At 37.6% G+C, this 23,508-nt stretch overlaps 1 protein-coding gene across 5 annotated transcripts; it reads left to right on the top strand.

The window, feature by feature from the left end:
* Positions 1-5,759: 5,759 nt before the first annotated feature.
* LOC108453297 (RNA demethylase ALKBH10B-like) lies at positions 5,760-11,313 on the top strand. Of its 5 annotated transcripts, none has more exons than XM_053028134.1 (8): positions 5,760-6,181; positions 6,411-7,061; positions 8,184-8,281; positions 8,395-8,512; positions 9,331-9,450; positions 9,576-9,688; positions 9,774-9,928; positions 10,372-11,313. In XM_053028134.1, coding segments are annotated over exons 1-8 (1,935 nt in total). In that variant the 5' UTR covers positions 5,760-6,180; the 3' UTR covers positions 11,051-11,313. The 5 variants fall into 5 exon arrangements, with proteins under 5 accessions (XP_052884094.1, XP_017606811.1, XP_052884095.1 ...); XM_053028135.1 differs by having other exon boundaries at positions 5,762-6,181; positions 6,429-7,061; XM_053028137.1 differs by having other exon boundaries at positions 5,762-5,914; positions 6,429-7,061.
* The last annotated feature ends 12,195 nt before the right edge of the window (positions 11,314-23,508 follow it).

The following is a 23,508-nucleotide window of genomic DNA, read 5'->3' on the forward strand; positions in this document are numbered from 1 at the left end:
TTCTTTCCTTCGACAACCCTTCCTGCTTTATCCTGTAAACATTTATTACTATTCAAATGCTTTCTCTATGTTGCAAATCGATAAAAAAAGATATGTTCCTTCCCCGAATTTCAACCAGTCTACTTTCACACACTACTCCCAATACAACTCCTCTTTGTTCGCCTCAAGATTCATAGCTAACTTCACATCCACTAGCTCCATCAACACATCATCCGTTGGGTACAAAAGGGCTTAAGTGATCAAGTTGAGATTGAAGAGTTTGCATTATAAGCTTTTTTTCTCGATGAATTCGTTGAAACCACCTGTTTAACCCTTCACTAATGAAATTAAGTCTCTCTCACCTCATTCTCTCATTCGACAACCTTTCCCGCATTATCCTATGAACATTTAATACCATTCAATCGCTTTCTCTATGTTGCAAATTGATAAAAAAGATGTGTTCCTATCCCCGAATTTCAACCAGTCTGCTCTCGCACGTTGCTCCTAATACAACTCCTCTTTGTCTGCCTTAAGATTCATAGCTAACTTTACATCCACTAGCTCCATCAACACATCATCTGTTGGGTACAAAATGCTTAACTGATCAAGTTGAGATTGAAGAGTTTGCATCGTATGCTTTTTTTCTCGACGAATCCATTGAAACCACTTGTTTAACCCTTTATTGACGAAATTAAGTCTTTCCAAAACACTTCCAATCGAAACTCCCCAAAGTCTAAAGACCTTCCTCCACAAGAATCCTCCAGTAACCAAGCCACTTCAAACCAAAAGTGCCATTTACAACTACTAAGAATTCCATCCTTTGCATCCACAACAACCGAGCAATGGTCAGAGAAAGTATGCGGGAGATGCGAAACATGATACTGTAGAAACATTTGATTCCACATAGCATTAGCAACATCCCTGTCCAACCGCTTCTTGATATTATTACTAGAAAACTAACCTCATTTCCAAGTATACCACACACCCTTATAACCTAAATCCTCTAAAGAGCAGTCTTCCAACATACTACTAAAAGCTCTCATTTGCCTGTCGCTTCTCACTAAAGCCCTTTGCTTTTCAAAGGAGAATAGTTTCTCATTAAAGTCGCTTATCACTAACCAAGGTACTTCTGGGAAATCATTCAATTGTGGTAATAACTGCCAAGACTCACTTCTACGTTGCTCTTGTGGCGCCCCATAAAAACCAGTACATTGGCAACACTTACCCTCCAAATCCTCATTTACAAATATATCAATATGGCTGTCCGAAAAAGATCGTAACATATCTGTACAATTTTATTTCCACCCAAAACAAAGTCCACCCATACTCTCGACAGAGGTGACATCTGTACCATTCAGGAATCCACAAAGCTTGGTAATGAGAAACTACATAAATATCATTTGACTATTAAAACTTTTTTTTAAATCACTCCATTCTAAAAAAAATTCATAATATTCACTTAATTTATCATTTTACTTTTTAATCCAAAATTGTTAAAATATTAACAGTCATTGATGTGACAGTTAATGACATGTACTTTTTTCATTAATTTTTTTATTTTAAACCCAAAATGGTAAGTTTTGGGTGCTTTAAAACTAGAGGAAGTGTAAAGCTAAAGAATAAAAGGCATGGTTGTCATGACAATTGGAATGCGTTACTGCAGGGTTATAGGAGGCGCTGTCACCTCTGCTTTGGCTTCCGTTGGCTCTGGATCTAGAGAAACATGCTTCGATTATTCTTTAGGCTTTTAAAGCACTCATGACTCGAAGGTATTCTTCCGCTTACCTGACCATAATACCAGCTATGCATTCATGATGAGTGGTTGCTTCTGTAAGATTAAAAGATTTTAGATTTGGGAGATAAACTTGAAACAATGTTAGTTGAGCAGAAAGATTGGTTGCTTCTATTTGAAGGGTTTGAAATTTACGCTCCAGTTCTAAAATATAACGAGCATTCCTCTCTTTTGAGTGAGCTGCTGACTACTTATTTGCTTCCTTGGCTTCTAGAAGGCATAACTTTCTTACTTTCCATAACGGTATTATTGTGCTTGTATCTAGGCCTAAAGGAGGAGGAGGTGGTGGTGGTGGAGGAGGATAACGTCAGCTTTTCCCCCTAACAAGGATCTATTGTAGATTTGGTGTGTCCTTCAGTATGAACGTCGAAGTAGTTGAGCTTGATAAGGTGAATGTAGGTTGATAAAAGGTCCTCGTTGGATCCTTCGACGTTCATGGGGCGTATCGTAGTCAGCAAGTGGAAGAATACCTTCGAGTAGGCCCTTTTGTGTCCTTTCTCTGTTCTTCAGTTTGTTTTAATTATAATTATAAAATCAGATGTAAATTTGTTGAGCATTGGCCTGCAATGCAACATGTGACCAGCAGCAGCTCACCAAGCAGACTAACATTGGAGCTGAATCGAGCGCAGCAACTAGTTTGATTTATGTTGTTTATTTTGGTCCAATTGTAACTTGTTAGTTCAAGTTGACATGTAACTTGTAATTTGTTATCAAAGTTGGTAGGATTAGTTTTGATTTGAACTTGATGTAAAGGCTGATATGTCAGTTTACTTTTGTATGTAATTCAAAGATTGTATTTCTTATGCATTAGTGGAAGCAGTTACATCATTAGGTAACTATTCAATTGTAATGTAACTTACATATATTTTCAAATTATCAATGAAATTATGTAAGTTTTTAAGTTATCTTCTTGCTCAAACTCTACTCTCACTCGTTTTTGCTTCAGTTTTTTGTTTTTGCTTTCTGTTTTATTTTGTTTGTTGCTAATGTTCCAACAAATGGTAATCAGAGCCTGCCATCTTTGAGGGCCTTTATTGTTGGTTGCTTTATTTGAGAAAACAAAAGCTTGAGAAGAAAGAAATTGTTGTTGAGTTTGTTTCAGCAAAATGAGCTTTACTCCACCTCCACTACCAGTGTTCACTAGAGAAAACTATCACATTTGGGTGGTAAAAATGAAGACATATCTCCAGGCACAAAATATGTATATGCGGGAATAGAAGAACTAGCCACGTGCGGTTGTCTGTAGTGTGGTGGTGCTTGTGAAAAAAATATAGGGTTAGTTAAATGAAAGGGAATAACTTAATTGAACTGACTTGGATATTGTGTAGCCGCAAGCGACGCATCTTCTGTCAGAGCGGATGATGAACTCGTCATGCGATTGTGTCCCCTCCTACGCTACTGTGGCGGTTGATGTTCCGTCTTTACTAGAATTTGCTGACTCTTCGCCTCCGATGCTAATAGATACGGCTTGCCAACGACTCTGAATCATGCTAAGTAATCATCTGCTGCCATCATGTCCATTAAGAAAAATGGTTCGCAAATGTGTAAGGATTGCATCCTATGATCCCACACCTCGATATGCTCTCCATGCCGCACCGTCCAATCGTTATTGTCATTCCTCTGCAAGTTCAACTTGTGAAACTCTTTCAGATCTCACGGTGGCAACAAAATTTGTTGCCTCCACTTGATTTATCGCAACACCTGGTCCGATTAATGCATTTTCACCGTTGTATACACTACCAACAACACATTGGTGTCTCACATCTGTTGATTTTCCAACACTTCTAGCGGAATGCAAGATATGACATCGGTGTTAGCTTACGACATCTATTCAAACAGAAAAGCAAAATTGTATATATCATTATGTATGAATTTTTTAATAAATCATTACGTAATCAAATAGGTTCAAAAGAATAAGTAACTAACCTCGACTTTCGAGCGTTGATCTAACAATAGCCTAATATCTTCTAACTCTTTGGGCAATCCCACGTAGCTCGGTTTCTGGTTCCACCTATAAAAGTGATATGTTAGTCGAAACGTATAATAAAAAAATTACTATATAGACTACGTATTTGTTAATAAATGATGTTTACCCCATCACCAACGGAATCATATATGGGTCGATCACCTTAGGACATAGAAATGATAGTCGCCACTAGGCCCACGACTACAGTAAGAGCAGACAACCACTAATCATGTCCACTCGGTAGTGTGGCCCGACACATCTCCCAGTATAACATAGACAATACTGCAGATCCCCAACTTAGTCTCCCGCACTCATTAGAGTCCACTAGATGTAGTAGCCACCTTATATGCACCAAATTTCGAGATTTATTAAGCATTAAAATGCCCCCAATTAACCTCATGATGTATGCTCGGGCATATTGTGCTATGAGCTCCTCCGTTCAATCTTCAAGGTCTTTAAGGAGTTCGTTGAAATTATTCTTCAACTAATTTATTGATATTTGACCACCTTCGAACTTGTCTGAAACCTTCCTCAACAGTGATTGGTAGGAACCCACTTTGCTCAGAACGGTCGTTGATTCCGTGATAACTGGCCCATCCATTGATAGACCGAGTTGTAACGTTACATCTTTGAGTGTGATTGTATACTAGTCGCATGGAAGGTGAAAATTGTTTGTTTTCGGCCTCCATCTTTCCACCAACGCGTTGATAGTGCCAAATTGAGATTGCAGTCCTTGGACATACGAGACGCATGTAAGAATCCAGCCGCTTGCAAGTGGCTACGAATTTCAAGGATCGCAAACTTTCCAATATTATGAGTAAAGCCCTCCAGAACATAATCATTCGCATATTTACACAATAAAACAATTTCAAATTAAAAAAATAAATTTAACATTAATGAAATTAATAAAATTTAAATTTTCGGCTTACCATTGCTAATTGGGCGGTGAAAATACGCTTGTCGTCGAAGCGGATTAGAGAGGTGATCATTCGTGAGAAATCGATTTGAATGAATAAAAATGAGATAATTAAAAAAGATAATATTTTAAAATTAAAATATCGAAAAATTTAAAACGAAGAGAGTTTGAGAATATTGAGAGATGGATGTGAATGAAAAAGAAAATGAAATTTGAGGGTATTTATAGAGTAAAAAAAATTTAAACGTTGGTATATAATTTTTACCATTAGTGCAGTAGTATTCAAAAAGCCATTGCTAGAAGCGCGTCCAGCTAGATGAATTTTCTTGACACCAGTACAAAAAGCTTGACCAATTGAACACATTTTTCATTTAAATAGGCCTATTTTTTAATTAATTTTAAAATTGGCCTAACACCTTATTAATTAAAAAAGGCCTACAACATGAACCATCTATAATTTGAGAAAAATATAAATTTATTCCATTTGACAAATTGTGTAGCTATGTATAGTGAAAAAGTTAGGGTTGGTAGGAGCCTGAAAAATTGAATTTTAACTTTTATAATTTTAAAATTTTTAAATAACATAAAATAAAATTATATTATATTTTTCAAAATAATAAAAATTGATTTAGTCTATATATATATATAAAAGCAAATAAACACTTTCCAAATTATCAGTGCTTATTGATTGAACTTGCGAATAAGAAACAAAAAATATTTGTATTTATCAAAGGATATTGCAATTTTAATACTGATATCAAAATATATAATATATATCACAATTACTTTGGTAAAATTTTTAGTTTTATTTCTCTTTTCTTATTAAAAGCAACCAATTCCTCTACAATAATTAAATGACAAATTATATAAATAAATTTCATAATTAAGTTTATCTTAAGACTAAAAATGTTGAAAGTAGTGAACTTACAAAAACAAAAATTTATAATGATAATATAGTAAATTTATTTTTAAATAATTTTACATTTTGTCAATCAAACACTTATTTTATATTCTAATCAAATGAACTAAACAAGATAACCTTTTATCTTATAATATTATATTCTTATAATTTTATTATAAAAGATAATGTAGTTACGAAATTAATTTAAAATTCGACCAACCAAAAGCGGTTTAATGCTAAGAGGTTAACCTCCGCAAAAAGCCAAAGTTAGAACTCAACCCAAGACATTCGAACTTTTCTCAGACGTGAATTAAAACACCAAAATTCACCTTAGAAATTGAAGAAGAATATTCGTATGTGGTACGATAATCGATCCCTGGTGAGGGAAGAAAGTTTTGTTGGATTTTAGCCACTATTAAAACGCATCTTTATGCGTCATCGATAAGCCAAGCCGTGATCTCTTTCACTGTGACAAAGGCCCTTCTTGTTTTTCTTTCCAAGAACCAGATACCCAAACCCTAAATTGCTTGCGTTTTCACAATCTGCGCACAACCAAAGCAAAGTTCCCATTTTTCCAGATCTGACTAAACTAAACCAATCCTTTAGATCGGCTTAAACCTTTAAAAAGTAAATAAAGACCCAGTTTTTAATATTTTTTCACTATTTATATCTATTTTGAAGTTGGATTAAGTTGAGTTAAAAAAATTTTGTTTGTGATTTTACGTGATCACGTTGGATTCTGCGGGATTTAAGCTAATTAGATCTGTTTTTGGGTATTTTTAATTTATATATGTTGTTTTAGCAGTTCAATTTTTTTATCGGTTTGGGAGCGTTTTTTCTTTTTCCTCAATGGCAGTGCCATCGGGAAATGCAGTTTTATCAGATAAAAAGCAGTTTCCTGCTCCTTCAGCTGCAGTAGCTGGCGGCGCAGGTGGTGATGCTGGAGCCGTTGGCGGTGCAGCAGCAGCAGCAGGAGGAGGAGGAGGAGGAGGTGCAGAGTTCAACCAGCACCATTATCGGAATTGGTTTCCCGATGAGCGTGATGGCTTTATCTATTGGTTGCGGGGTGAATTCGCAGCAGCCAATGCTATGATTGACTCCCTTTGTCATCATTTGCGTGAGGTCGGGGAAGTTGGGGAATATGAAGCCGTCATAGCTTGCATTCAGCAAAGGAGATGTCACTGGAACCCCGTGCTTCATATGCAGCAGTACTTTTCGATTGCTGAGGTTTCCTATGCTCTTCAACAGGTGGCCTGGAGATGGAGGCAAAGGCATTGTGATCATGGGAAAGTTGGGGGAAAGGATTTTAAAAGGTTTGGCTTTGGCTTTAAGGGGCATAGGGTAGAGGTCGCCAAAGAAATACAGAATTCTGTGGTGGATACTAATGGGAATTCTACTATTACCGCTGTTTCAGAGAGAAATGAGAGAGGGAGTGAGAAATATGAAGAACTTAACTTAGGTGGTGAGTTAGGGAAGGTGGAAGATAAAGGCTCAGTTGTCACAGAGGGTAAGATGGTTACATAGTGTTTCATGTTTATTGCTTTCATTTCTTGTATTTACATTGTGGTGAACATTTGAATTAGGATAGTCAATAATACATTCTATGATGTAGCTTGCCATGTTTGATTATTTGTTCTGATGGGATGATTGAAGCTTGTTTGCCTAAAGGATTTTAAGTGTTGATATCGGTTGACTTTTACTTGCATTCTTGTGAAGAACAATACCTTCTGTTTCAGTTTGTTATGTTTGGTAATCTTTTCTGATGGGATGATTAAAATTTGTATCTAAAGGCCTTTCGGTGGTGACATTGGTGACTTTCACTTGCATTGCTGTGAATGTTGAATTTGTTAGTGAATGATACCATATTTTCGCAGCTTTTCATGGTTGATTATTTGTTGAATTGCCTTGTGTAATTTGATAAAACTAAATTTTCCTTGTAATCTAGTTGAATCTTTTACACACTAAAAGGTAACGACGCTTATATTATAATTGGGTTTATGATTGAATTGGTTTATATTAACACACGTAATTGGATCTTTTTCTTTTACCAAATGAAAAGCTAGTTAAAGAAGTTATATTCCTTTTATAACAAGTTTTTTGGGTCTGTTTATGCATTCAATTGTGTCTATTGGGCGTTGACATAACCTAGCAATCTATGATTGCAGTCTATGCTGTTTACTTTCTTTAGTTGATATTTGATTTGACTCGCTTTCTTCATTGCTCAGTCTGAATTACGAATGCTGTGTCAGACCTATATTCTGCATCCGAATCTGTCGTTTTAGCGTCTGTTCTATGCTCTACAATGCATAGTGCATGTAACGGAGCTTTCAGCATCTTAGGAGGTGCTGAAAGTGGAAGCTACGCATTTAATATTCCCTAGATTTATTTTTCTTAGACTTGAAACTTATCCAAATTGTTTACTTATGTATTGTAGAAATATCGTCTCTTTCCTGTTTAGCTAGGAACAGCTGGAATAGATTGGGTAGGGTATTTAGTGGTTGCCCCTTGATTCAAATCTTGCTATAAATATTGAACTCAGTTCGATCTCTTCAAATAATTCTTTAGATTTTAACATTTAATTTCTCCTTTTTTTTTATATTTATATGTATTTATATTTATGATCTTTCAGAACATGATTCACATCCTGCACAAAATCAGAATGAAAACCAGACTCTGGCATTGTATCCAAAAACTTTTGTTGGTAATGAGATGTTTGACGGAAACATGGTAATGCTGTATAACTTTTATGATGATATTTTGAAATTTTGTATGAACTGATAGATTCTTGCTTCCTTTCCTCCCTATTCTTTGTACTTCTTATGAGCGAAATTTATTTTAAGGTCAATGTGGTGGATGGGCTAAAATTGTATGAGAAACTGTTTGATGAGAAGGAAGTTTCTGACCTTGTCTCCTTGGTAAATGATTTAAGGGCTGCTGGGAAAAGAGGACATTTTCAAGGCAAGTTCTCTTAAAAGTTCTTTTTTTGGGGGTCATTTTGGCACCTAGAGTTTCGCTGCTTTCTTTGTTTTCAGCTGAATCCTATCACAATTGATAGGCTTTCAGCTTCGTTGTTTATAGTTTTATCTATCATGCATCTATTCTGGGGCAAGCTTGTAATTAGTATGGCTGAGTAGGAAAAACTGAAAACTGACCTGAACTGAGGTGTTTGGGCGGTTTATGAAATGCAAGTTAAAAAACTGCTATATCCAAAACTGAACTGAACTGAATTTTATTTTTATTTAATTTATAATTAATTTTAATTTTTTTATGAAATAAAAAAATATTTTATATTTAAAAAGTTAGAAGTTATGATTATTTTTTATTTACTTGGAAAATTGTTTTAGAAATATTTATGAATAAAACTTTAAAACTTAACAAAAATAATATTCAAAAACCATAAAACAAAGTTCATTTTATCAAAATAAGTCTAAAAATTCAAAACCAAAAATTAATATGGAAAAACTGTGAACTGAACTGAATGAAATTATGATGGATGGTTCGAAAAATCTAAAAAACCCGACCAAACCAAATCGCCATCACCCCTAGTAATAAGGAAATCATCTACTATGTCAATTTCTGTACTGTGTTAGAGGAACGGATAATTTTGCTCATGGCAAAGCTGATTAAGTTCTTTTATCTGCTGATCAGTCTTTGGAATAATGTTGTTTCAGTATGGTAGTGCAATTTCTTGGATGCTGTATATTTGTAATAATAATATCCTTGCATTCAAATATCACTAATAGCTGAATTGTAATGTGAAAATTTATGAGAAGCAGTGCAGACATATGTAGCTTCAAAAAAACCGATGAAGGGACATGGCAGAGAGATGATTCAATTGGGCCTTCCAATTGCTGATGCCCCTCTGGATGATGAAACTGCTGCCAGGACTTCCAAAGGCATGTTCTGTGCCTTCTCCTTGATTCTTTCCCCCCACCCACCCAAATACATAAATGCACATAGGTTTTTAAAATTTAAAGTTAAATGATTTTGATTCCTTTCTATGTTGATTGAGCTTTAGTAGATCGGAAAATAGAAGCCATTCCTTCCTTGTTGCAAGATGCTATTGAACGTTTGGTCGACTTGCAAGTTATTAATGCAAAGCCAGACTCTTGCATCATTGATGTCTATAATGAGGTAGGTAAAAGATGGTGCTGCTGGTTGTTTCCTATACCATGAGTCTAGCTTTAAGCCTAATGTTACTGTGGTCTTTTTCTTCTAGGGGGATCATTCACCGCCTCGAATGTGGCCACCTTGGTTTGGAAACCCTACTTTCGTCTTGTTCTTGACTGAGTGTGACATTACTTTTGGAAGGGTTATTGGGGTTGATCATCCGGGTGATTTCAAAGGCTCTCTAAAGCTTTCTCTTTCACCTGGGTAAATGTTTTACTGTTTTCTGTGCTCAGAAAATGGTCATTGTTTAGAATTGAATGATATCTATTGTGTCCGGCTAACTAATTTCGATCAATTTAGCTATTTAGTCCTAAAACATCTGGTAATAATGCCTCTAATGAATGGAGGCCTCACTTATGTTTCTTTGACTCCATTTTTTTTAAGTATCTGTGGTGGGCACATTTTCAGACATGAGTATTTGGAATATGATTCTTCAAGGGGAAAACTTTAAAAAATTGAACATATCCATGTCACACGTATACTTATATCCAACACTTGCACTAGAGTCCAAGTAACAGAGGTCCCTACATTAGAATAGTGGTGGCTAATATAAGGTATTCTTCTCTAGAATTGCTTCATTTAGTTCAATTGGATTGTCTTCTTTTGTTTCATATTTCCTGATTGTGAATTTCATAACTTTGATGCAGATCTCTCCTCGTAATGGAAGGAAAATCGGCTGATTTTGCCAAATATGCACTACCTTCTGTCCGAAAGCACCGCATGCTTGTTACATTTACCAAGTATCAACCAAAGAAATCTGTGGCTGACAACCAGAGGCCTCCTTCACCTTCGGTTTCTCAGTCTTCACAATGGGGTCCACCATCTAGTCGATCACCCAACCATTTTCGCCATTCTGCTGGCCCCAAGCATTTTGCAGCAATACCAACAACTGGTGTACTTCCAGCTGCAGCAATTCGGCCACAAATTCCACCCGCTAATGTTGTTCAACCATTATTTGTGCCTGCACCTGCTATTCCATTTCCTGCTCCAGTTCCCATCCCGCCTGGTTCGACCGGGTGGTCAGCCGCTGCTGGTCAAAGGCATTTTCCACCTCATCTACCCATTCCTGGCACTGGAGTTTTCTTGCCTCCACCAGGCTCAAATTCATCGTCTCAACAGTTGTCAACTATTGCAACCGAACTCAATGTTCCCATGGAGACAATTTCCCCTTTAGAAAACAGTAATGGTTCAGGGAAACTCACTCACCATACAACTTCACCTAGAGGGAAGTGTGATGGACCGTCACCAAAACAAGGCTGCAATGGAAGTGTAGATGAAACTGGTAATGGAAGTGCTATGATGAAGGAAGAACAGCAATGTGCTTGACAAGCGAACCTGCAAATGCAGTTTAGAGAGAGAGAAAGAGAAAGAGGTAGGCTGCAAACAGAAATGAGTTTCAAGCAAATGTAAAGATCGGGTGGCATTCGAAACTTTTTTTGACATTTCATACTGGTGGGGGAAGGGAAGAACTTCTCAGTTCTCTCTATAATCTTTCATTTGTGTTTTTGGTTATCATATGCACTCTTAAAGTATGTGGAAAACTCCATTTTTGATTTAAGCTTTGGCTCTTATGAGTATCTGATTTACAAGTTTTCTTACGCAGAAATGGTTGAGTTGCTTTACGGTACTGAAAAGATATAGGTGACTCACTAGAGTGTCGAAAACAAGTTATTTCAGCTTATGCTACTTGGACTCTGGTCCAAGTGTTAGAAATGAGTATGTGCTTGATAATATTGCTATATTCAATTTTTTAAACTTTTCATTTTGGATAAATTTGTATAAATATATATTTAGGGAGTCACGTTTTTATACCTACCCGAGACATGGGTATTCTCTAAAAATATGCCTTAGACACGAGTATTTTAACAAAATGAAGAATCTGGGCAAAATATAAGTTTGAGTTTGTGCTGTTACGAATATAATAAAATTGAGTATGAATGTATGAATATTTCTTTAAAAAGAAGAAAAACAGATTATATATATATATTGGTACATTTGCATGCATAATTAAGGCCAGGAGAAGTTAAATAAGGTTGTTTGGTTTCCCTTTTTAGCTGCCTATTGTATGTAGTGCGTTGTTGGAAGGAGATATGTATGTAGTAGGTTGCTGGAAGGAGATAGAGTGAAGGATATGTTGAATGTCTTCAAATATTGATTGGGGTTTCCATTCTGCAATAGTGTATCCTAATAAAAGATTAAGGTAAATTATATTTACAGTTACTCAACTTTGGGGTAGTTGATAAAACAATCATTTAAGTTTCAATTCAGTCATTCCAACTTTCGAAAAATAACAAAACAATCCTTTTAACCATTTTTCGTTACTTTTGTAACGGAAAAGTGACATGGCATTTAATGGTGGACTAGCTGTCATTTAAACAGACCCATTTAAGAAGTTTGGGAAGTAGAAGAACAAGAGAAAAAGAAGAATAAGAGAAGAAATGAAGAAAAGAAGATGAGAAGAAAAAGAGAAAATGGAAGGAGCTTCGTACCAGCAGTTCCCAAGGGTCAAAATCCGGGAACTCAAAGACGACTATGCTTCCATGACACCAACACCTCCATTGCCAATGCCTTCCGCCGCATCATGATCGCCGAGGTTCCCACCATAGCCATCTTGATGTAGTTGCTAAAACCATTAAACTTGGAGCTATTTTTGTAAGAGAAAGCCATAAGTGCTTTGCATTTGAATCCTTTGTGAGTAAAACAATGTTGGAAGCCTTCGACTCCCCTGAATTTGGGGTCGCAAAAGATTCTGACTCGAAAAGACTTGACCCCAAGCAACATTTCAACACATTCAAGACCCTAAAATCTACATACCCTAAATCATTTTTAGCTCAAAAACCCAAGCTCTTCTTTAGCTAGATTCACCAGAACCAAGTATCTCAACATTGTCCATGCTAAAATGGAGTGTTCCTTTTTCAGGAACTTGAACCAAAGAAGCTAGTTACCTCCGGTGGGTTCCTCGATACAACTTTTTTCATAGCTTTCGCAAAGATGTTTAGTTGATTTTGGCTCTTGCATTGCTTGGGATTTTCAATGCTTGTTTCAATCTTTTAGGCAAAGAAAGACTGTAGCTTCTTGGAGATTTACATGGAAAATGTGATTGAAGAATCACTTCTATCCGACGAAATCAATAATGGCAATGTTGACGTCAGGGTCAGTTTCATGGTGGTTCCAGGGTTTAAGATTGGTGCAATTGTGAGACAAAGTCAAGTTTATTTGTCTCCAGTTATTACTCCTTCGGTCAGTTAATGGGCGATGAACTTGTCGTTGAGGAAAGAAGAGTTAACTTAAATTTTGATGAGGTCGATGGCTATGGTGGGAACCTTGGTGATCATGATGCGGCGGAGGGCATTGGCCTTGGGAATCGCTAGTACGAAGCTCCTCCTTTTTCTCTTCTTCTTCTCCATTTCTTCTTTTTACCTAAACCAATCATTTTTTGTTTTCTTTTTGACCCTTTGACTACTCGTCCAACGTGGTAAGTTAACTAGCCACACCAGCCAATTAATTGGCCACATCAACTATTTTGTTAAGCCTGTGATGGAAAATGTTAATGAGTGACTGATTTGTCACTTTTCTGTAACGTTAGTGATTGATTTATTATTTTTCAAAAGTTGAGTGACTAAATTGAAACCCGAGTGACTGTTTTGTTAGTTACCCCAAAGTTGAGTGACTGTTGGTGTAATTTACCTAAAGATTAACTCACCTTTTCTCCTTGTTATGAAACATGCAGAAGAGACATTATAAAAATTAAGCATAAGGAAAATAAAGCGTAAGGAGAGAATTCTCGCTTGAAGCTTGTTGGAAAATTTGTAACTTTTGATAGAGAGTAGATGGGAGCCATCAGTGCCCTGAGTGATAGCGCCTCCAATGAGATAAGTGTTATTTTCTTATCATGATGAGGTAGAGAGACCAAGGGGAAAACAAGGACTTGAGTTGTTGTATTACGAGATAAAAGAATTCGTGTTTGTGCTGTATGGAAGGGCCAAGGAGTGAAGGATCAAAGAATAGAATAAGAGTGACCATTGATTCTAATAATGACTCCAATAGGGTTAGTGTAACACCCCTAACCCGTAATCGACATCGGATTAGGGTTACGAGGCATTACCAGACAGACAGAACATTTCAGACCAATTTAGAATTTCGGATATTATATAACAGTGATACTTAGGTATTCATCAACAATTCATCCATTAAGAAGGTCTACGAGGCTTAAAACGTACATTTAAGAAAGGTCTGGACTAAACCGAACACATTCAGAATTTTCAAAACTTAATCCAATCTTTCAAAATTGTTAAAGTCACACGCCCTTGTGACTAAGCCGTGTGACACACACGGGCACCAGACACGCCCATGTGAACCAGACACGCCCATGTGATCCAGCCGTGCCAAAAAGAGGTCCTATACTAACTTTTTCACACGGGCAACAGACATGCCCGTGTTCTATGGCTGTGTGATTCTTAGCTAGCTACTGACTTAAGCCCACGGCCAACAAACACGCCCATGTACTATGATCGTGTGGCACAATGTAGGCTTGGTTTAAGCCAATTTGCCACCCCTTTATGGGTCATTCCTACAAGCCAAATTAAACAACATTCAACAACTCATTCAAACCATACCATTTGACAGCCAACTTTTATTGCATAACCTATATTTACAATTCAAAACTTAATACATAAACCTTCTAGACTATACATGCCATACTTTAAAATATTTACACTTTCAAAAGCACCAAAATGCGATCGATAGTGTGGTGACAATCCTCGACTATCCCCGAGCCTTCAGTAGCTACGATAACTGTAAAACAAATAGTAAACACACAGAGTAAGCTACAAAGAGCTTAGTAAGCCAAATACAATTGGTCTAACTACTAAGGCATATAAATACAATTCAACCATATAGATTTATAACTATTTCATAGAATAATTCATAAACTTAACGATACTCCTTTGTTTGCATATATGTCATGCTTCATTTCCATGCATAATTCACAGTGATAGAGTTTTTCATATTCAGAAATTTAGTACAATACAAACGTACTTGCATAGGTTATACATTTCATATACTCAATCTCAGATTTCATATGCTATTATCAGACGGATCAGAAACGATATAGATGCTCATAAACAAGTACAATGCCGACGTCTCAGACGTGGTCTTACATTTAATTCAATATCGATGCCTTTGTCCCAGACAGGGTCTTACATGAAATCAGATACGATGCCGATGTCCCAGACATGGTCTTATACGTAAATCTTAATCGAGGCTCGTGTCCTGCATACCGGCCTTACACGATGTCTCGCATGATGTCAACTTTTCTTAAAAACGTCTGAGCTTTTCAGATATTAACATATTATCATACTTTACTCCAAAGATATTCATCAGGCACTCGAGGCCATTCAATACAGATTAAAGTTTATATGTGCAAAATTTATTTCAATTAACACGTAATTGTAATTTGACTTACCTCGGACGGATTTCAGATAAAACGAGTCGACTATTCAACTATTTTGGACTTCCCTCGATCTAAGTTCGATTTTCTTTGTTCTTGATCTAATACAATAAAAATTCAACCATTCAATCATTCATTTCATTCAATTTAATCTATATACACATATTTAGGGCACTTTATATTTTAGCCCTTACATTTTCACACTTTGACAATTTAGTCAATTTTTCACAAAATCACCAATATGCAAAATTTCTTTGCAACAAGGGCTAGCCGAATTTTCATGGCTTCTATATAAGCCCATACAACATGTTAAATTCACAATTCAGTCCTTCAAAACCTCATTTTCAAAATTTAACCCAAATAGCTCAATTTCATCAAAAACTCAAAGACAAAACTTATGAACCATCTACCAAGCCTTCATAATTCATTCAAAATCACAAAACTCATGATATCAACAATGGCATTTCATGAAATCTTTAACAGAAACAGAAATTCAAACATGGGTTTTGAAGAACACGAAGCAATGATCACAGAAACGTAGAAATTATAAAAAACGGACCAAAGTACATACCTTAATCAGCCAAATCAATGGCTGAACCCTAGGATGGTCTTCTTCTTTCTATTTCTTTGTATTTTCGGCAATACATGCATGAAATGGCTTCATTTTCATGTTTATTTTCATTTAATAACTTTAATAATCATGTTCCCATTTTGCCCTTGGCATATATCATCAAATTTTCAACCACTAATGTCCATCATTGTCTACCATTAATATAAATGGAAAATTTGACATGCAAGGACCTTTATTTTAAAAGCCAAGCCAATTAGTGCTTTAACTTTTAGCACTCAACTTTTATACTTTACGCGATTTAATCCTTTTTCATAATTAAGCATAGAAAAGGACAAATTAAATCACAGAAATTTCACAGACATAAATTCACATTTCACAGACACAAAAAATAATATTAAAATATTTTTTGGACTCGAATTTATGGTCCCGAAACCACTATTCTGACTAGGGTCAAAACCGAACTGTTACAATTCTCCCCTTAGGGATTTTCTTTGTAACACCCCAAACCCGTGACCGTCACCGGATTTGAACACGTGGTGTTACCGGGCTTACTTCCCTTATTTCTCTCTTTGTAAAATCTGATTGCTGTTCTAGGCAGGCTAGCTAACTGCGTCACTGTCGCCTTAAAATCATATCTCGAGTTTCAAAACTCGGAAACTGATTCCGTAAATTTTCCTGAATTTAGACTCATATATCTATCCATGGATTTATTTCTAGAATTTTGGTCGGGCCAATTGGTACAGTTTATTAGTTAAAGTCACCAATGTTACAGGAGTCGACTACACTGACCTTCGCATGTTAAAACTTGAATATCTCTCTGTACAGGGCTTTAATACTGGTGTCGTTTGTTTCTAATGAAACTAGACTCAAAATGAAATCTGCACATATAAGGCATGACTTCTAATTCCTTCTGGATAATTTATAGTAAATTTTCAAAGTCACGACAGGGGACCCAGAAACCGTTCTGGCCCTGTCTCACGAGAACTTTAATATCTCTCAGTATACTGCTCATATGGTCGTTTCGTTCCATCCATATTAAGCTAGATTCACCAAGGTTCAATTGCATAATTTATTCACTATTTAATTCTAATTCTACTATTTTTAGTGATTTTTCAATCTCACCTCACTGCTGCTGTCCGCAACAGTTACTGCAGTAGACTATGCCAATTTCATGAATCTTTCCTCGGCCTTAATCATCCATCATACATGACACAAATTATGGCCACCTTATCAAAATTAAAGTTTCTAAGACTCGTGGCTATAGGTTCTAGCATCCCACTCGACGACCACATAGGCCATTTTCACATGGCTTAAAGTTTACAACCCACAGTTCAACAAAATATAATAGCCTATACATGCCAAATGTTCTTCAACAACGAAGACAATACCAAAATATTTCAGCCGGTGTGATGACTTCAACGACGGTTCCGATCACGCAAACAATACGAGTCCGAGAGACCTAAAATGGGTGACAAGAAAACACCGAGTGAGTTTATAACTCAGTAAGTCATAAGCATTCATCAATCCACTGATAAAGTTACTACAACATGAACAATAAACGAGGTTAGGTACTCATCCATATCGAATCTATACCATAATTCCTCGGACCTTTTGGTCCAATCTCATACCAAGTCATACATCCACATTTCATATTCTACACTAACTCATTTCCACCACAATCATACAATTTCAATCATCACATAGATTTAAGGCTTACCAAATTCAACCCCGAGCATGAACGTATTTTCTATTCGTCATGAGCTCGAGGTACTTACCCGATCCGCTGTCCATACTCAACTCGATGGAGACACACCTCCATATATATAGAGTACGCACACACAAGGCTTAATACTCGATTTCGCACACTTAGTGCCACGCAATTTAAGCCCGAACACATAGTGCCATACCCTTGAGCTCGCACACCCAAAGGTCGTATTTTTTTCCAGCATGCACACTTAGTGCCATATATTTCCAGCATGCACACTTAGTGCCATATATTTCCAGCATGCACACTTAGTGCCAATCTCGTCACCGTACACACGTATTGCCCGCACACTTAGTGCCGAAAGCAAACTTTCTACACATTTCACTATTTCTTTTACATTCAACAATTGTCATCACTCCATACACATACAATTTCATTTATATATATATATATAGCATCCCATTAAATACAATTGCATAGATTTACAATCATTTAAGCAATATCAAACATATGTGCTTAATGACTTACCTCGTGTTGGGCAAAATGGTTCCAACTCGGCTACTCGATGTTCTTTCCTTTGCCTTTGCTTGTTTCTCCACCTCGAGCTTCTTGAGCTTAGTCAATAAATTAACTAGTTTAACCGTCTTGCCAAATATTTATACATATATACATGACATCAACTATACTATCATCATTAATACATCAATTCACAAAATTTTATCTCATGAGCATATGACCCATTTTTACCCCATATGGCGAATGCTTCATTCATTACCCAACTAGCCATTCAACAATTTTCAACCTCATTACCACCCTTTTATGTCTAATTGTCTAAATGAGATTATCAACATGCCTATCTATAGCCGAATGTGCTAAAATTGATCTAACATCACCTACACACTTGATTAAATGGCGAATACCTATACTATCAATTATGGCATCATTTTTATTCTTTCAAACACATAGTTTTCCTCCCATGAACACTTGGTCAATTTCTTTTCTCTTCTAGCATAGCTTCACATCTCTTTGTAACATCCTATGAATCCACATACATCATATTTCTACATAAATTTCTTTTACTTTTCTTCTACTTCCATTCACAACATCAAAGACACCATACACATATATCATTACAAAGCTTGACACTTAGCATGCAAATGACATCCACACAAACCCACCTTAGCCAAACTTAACTCATCTTCATGCCTCACCACCACAACATCAAACATCAAACATCAATGATACCAAGAAGACAACACCCATGGTCAATATCATCCCCATTTCATGGTAAAGGTTTAGACCATGGGTTAGGTGGAACTCAAACTATCAACTAAAACATGCATGAATCTCATGGATAACATCAACATACCTTAGTCTAGCAAACTCCCATGGCTGATTTTCTCAAGCTTTCCCCTTTCTTCTTAGTACATTCGCCAAGCAAGGAGAAAATGAGAGAATGAACACTTTTTTTTCTTTTCTTTGTTTTTCTTCATATTCTTTTTTTTTTTCATTTCTTTATTCTTCCTACATAATCCACTAACTAAACATGTTGGCAACATGTTTCCACTCATAGCATGGCCGGCCATCATGCTTCATTTTGGCAAATTTGACATGCAAGGACAACACTTTCCCACATGTATTAATAGGCCACCTTACATTTGCCTAGCACATTTCTAAATTTTCTCACATAAGTCCTATTTGATAAAAATTCACTTACAATTAACAAAATCCAAACATGAAATTTTCACACATGCATATATGCATATAATGAGCATCAATTATGATGGTTAATTATTATTATGACTCGGTTTAGTGGTCCCAAACCACTTTCCGACTAGGGTTAATTTAGGGATGTCACAACTCTCCCCACTTAAGAAATTTTCGTCCCAAAAATCTTACCGGTAAATAGGCTCTGGTATCGCTCTTTCATAGAGTCTTCAAGTTCCCAAGTGGCTTCTTCCATTCCGTGTTTATGCCACAACACCTTCACTAACGGGATTTTCCTATTGCGCAATTCTTTTACTTCACGCCTCATAATAGGAACCGGTTCCTCTTCATAGCTCAAATTAGGTCAATCTCAATCTCGGATGGAGCAATTACGTGCGATGGATCAGACCTATATCGTCAAGCATCGAGACATGAAAACGTTGTGAATCTTTTCGAGCTCGGGGCAAAATTAATCGATATGCGATCGCCCAACTCGTTCGGATACTTCATATGGCCCGATGAACCTCGGACTCAATTTGCCCTTACGACCAAATCTAAGCACCTTCTTCCAAGGTGAAACTTTGAGAAAGACCTTGTCTCCAACTTGATATTCAATATCTTTTCTTTTCAAATCCGCATACGACTTTTGGCGATCCGGCGACTTTCAAACTTTCACGAATTACTCGAACTTTTGCTCGGCATCCTTAACCAAATCAACCTCAAGAATTTACCTTCACTAAGTTCACCCGAATAATGGGTACGGCATTTACGATCGTATAAAGCCTCGTAAGGCGCCATCTTAATACTTGATTGAAAGCTATTGTTGTAAGCGAATTCAATCAAAGGCGAATCTGCTTCCCATGAACCACTAAACTCAAGGATGCAACATCTCAACATATCCTCGAGTATTTGAATTATCCGCTCGGATTGACCATCGGTTTGGGGGTGAAAGGCGGTCTTGAAATGCAACTTGGTACCCAAAGCTTCTTGCAACTTCTTCCAAAATCGCGAGGTAAATCTCGGATCTCTATCCGACACGATGGAAATAGGCACCCGTGTAGTCTCACAATCGAGAAGCGTACAATTCGGCTAGTTTGTCCATTGAAAATCCGACGCGTCGGGGACAAAGTGAGCCGACTTAGTCAATCTATCTACAACGACCCAAATCGCATCCTTCTTACTAGTGACAATGGCGGTCCGGATACAAAGTCCATTGTGACTCGATCCCATTTCCACTCGGGTATCGTGATCGGTCAAGTAATCTCAAGGCACTTGATGTTCCGCTTTCACTTGTTGACATATTAAACATCTCAAACAAAATCGAGATGTCTCGCTTCATACCATGCCACCAAAATCGACGTTTCAAATCGTTGTACATCTTCGTACTCCCGGGTGGATTGCCATTCGCTACAATGGGCTTCGTTCGTAATTATCGAAATAAGTCCCAATTCTTTGGAACACACGACGACTTCAACCTCAAACAATCGTCATCATCAATTTGAAACTCCGATTCCTTGTTCGTAACACACTCACCCGTTTTGCAAGCAACTCCTCATCAACTTTCTCGAGCTTCCCGAATTTGATGAGCCAACAATGGTTTGGCCTTTAATTCGACTACTAACATATTGTCGGGTAGGATAGACAAGTGTACATTCATCGTCAGAAAGCAAGCAAAGGATTTCGGCTTAAGGCATCCGCAACCACATTAGCCTTTCCCGGTGATAATCAATGACGAGCTCATAATCTTTTAACAACTCGAGCCATCGCCTTTGTCGCAGATTTAAGTCTCTTTGGGTCATCAAATATTTGAGACTTTTGTGATCCGAATACACATGGCACTTCTCACCAAATAAGTAATGTCGCCATATCTTTAAGGCGAATCGATGGCGACCAATTCGAGATCATGGGTCGGATAATTTTTCTCATGTGGCTTTAATTGTCTCGACGATATGCCACAACTCGCCCTTCTTGCATCAATACGCAACCCAACCCAAGTAGGGATGCGTCACTATAAATGACAAACTCTTTGCCCGATTCGGGTTGCACTAGAATTGGGGCTTCATCAAATAAGTTTTCAGTTGATCGAAACTTTTCGACATTTCTCCGTCCATTCGAACTTAACATCCTTTTGGAGTAGCCGTCATTGGCGTGGCTATCATTGAGAAACCTTTACAAATCGTCGGTAATAACCTAAGCAAGCCCCAAAAGCTCCTAACTTCGGTAACATTCCTTGGTGGTTTCCAATCGACTATGGTCGAAATTTTGTTCGGTCCACCTCGACACCGATGCGACACCACGTGCCCCAAAAAGCTAACCTCTTTCAACCAAAATTCACATTTATTGAACTTTGCGTATAATCGCTTATCTCGTAAGATTTGCAACACTAGCCTCGGTGTTCAAAGATGTTCGGTTTCATCTCTCGAATAGACCAAAATGTCATCGATAAATACAACTACGAACCGATCCAAGTATGGCTGAAAATTCTATTCATTAAATCCATAAACACCGTAGGGCATTAGTGAGCCCAAACGGCATCACCAAGAATTCAGAGTGACCGTACCTCGTTCTAAAAGCGGTTTTGGGTATGTCCGATTCTCGGACCCTCAACCGATAGTACCCGACCTCAAATCTATCTTTGAAAACACCGAGGCTCCCTTTAATTGATCAAACAAATCGTCAATTCGTGGCAACGGGTATTTATTCTTTATCGTCACTTTATTGAGTTGACGATAGTCGATGCACAACCTCATGCTTCCGCCCTTCTTTTCACAAACAATCTTTGTGCGCCCCATGGAGAAAAACTCTCGAGCGAAACCTCTATCCGTCAATTCTTGCAATTGAACCTTCAATTCCTTTAACTCCGTTAATGCCATACGATCACGGAGCTATTGAGATCGGCGTAGTACCGGTACAACCGATGCGAATTCCACTTCTCGAACCGGTGGCAATCCCAGTAACTCCTCCGGAAAAACATCTGAATACTCACAAACCACTGTACCGATTCGAGTTTCTTTTCCGTCTCTTTACTTTCAAACACATACGCAAAGTATGTTTCACACCCTTTTCATATACCTCCGAGCGGTCATAGAAGATATTATCACCGCACTCCTTTTAAATCGAGAGACTCGACTCGGACTACCTCATTATTTGCACTCCTCAAATCAATGGTTTTCCTTTGCGATCCACCATCGCATCATGTATGGTCACCAATCCATACCAAGAATAACATCAAATTCATCAAATGGTAGAAGCATCAGATCGGCCGGAAAACAGGATTCTCGAATTATTAGGGGGCATCTCTTGCACACTTTATCAACGAGTACGTATTGACCCAAAGGGTTTGACACTCGAATTACGAACTCAAGAGACTCAACAGTAGAGTCTTCTTGGATGCTAAAGTTTCACATACATATGAATGAGTAGAGCCGGGTCAATCAATGCAATCACACTAGTATCAAAGAGAGTAAAAGTACCAGTGATAACGTCAGGGGAGGATGCCTCCTCTCGTGCGCGGATGGCATATGCTCTAGCAGGAGCGCGGGTCTCGGATCGAACAGCCATATCGGTGGCTCCTCTCGATTACCACCCCTACCTCCCGAAATCCTCGGGGTCTACCTCTAGTCGTCGCCCACTAGATCTTGCACCTTGCATCTTATTCTTCTCATCTAGTTCCGTGCAATCTCTAATGAAGTGGTCCTTGAACCACATCCGTAATGAGCACGGTTAACGGACTTACCCCAACATTCACCTAGGTGTCGTCTTCCACATTGGGGGCATTCAGTCGCTCTTGACGATTATTGCCCACACTAGCTACCGATGTAGCTCGAGAGTCCGTCAATGGTCGGGCTCGATGGAAATTCCCGCACGCCTCGACTTACTAGTGTCCTCCCGAATTTCTTTACGATCGAGAACGAGCTTTACTTGCCGATCTTTTACGATAATCTCTTGCTTCAAATTCAGCCTTCTTCTTCTCCTTTCCAAGTTCTTCCGCCTTGCGTGCTCGTTCGACTAGTGTTACGAACTCCTTTATCTCCAAAATACCCACTAGTAGCTTTAAATCTTCATTCAATCCTTCTTCAAATCTTTTGCACATAGCAACCTCATCAGCCACACACTCCGAGCATACCGACTAAGTCTTACGAACTCATGTTCGATTCGAGATCTTGTCATACGGCCTTGTTTGAGCTCCAAAAATTCCTTACGTTTCGATCGATGAACTGTTGACTAATATATTTCTTCCGAAATTTCATTTGAAAGAAATCCCAAGTAACTTGTTCCTTTGGGACTATGGAAATCAAGGTCCTCCACCAATAGTAGGTGAGTCTCAGAACAAAGATATAGCACACTTAAGA

Source organism: Gossypium arboreum, chromosome 5, assembly GCF_025698485.1.
Source record: "Gossypium arboreum isolate Shixiya-1 chromosome 5, ASM2569848v2, whole genome shotgun sequence".
NCBI lineage: Eukaryota > Viridiplantae > Streptophyta > Magnoliopsida > Malvales > Malvaceae > Gossypium > Gossypium arboreum.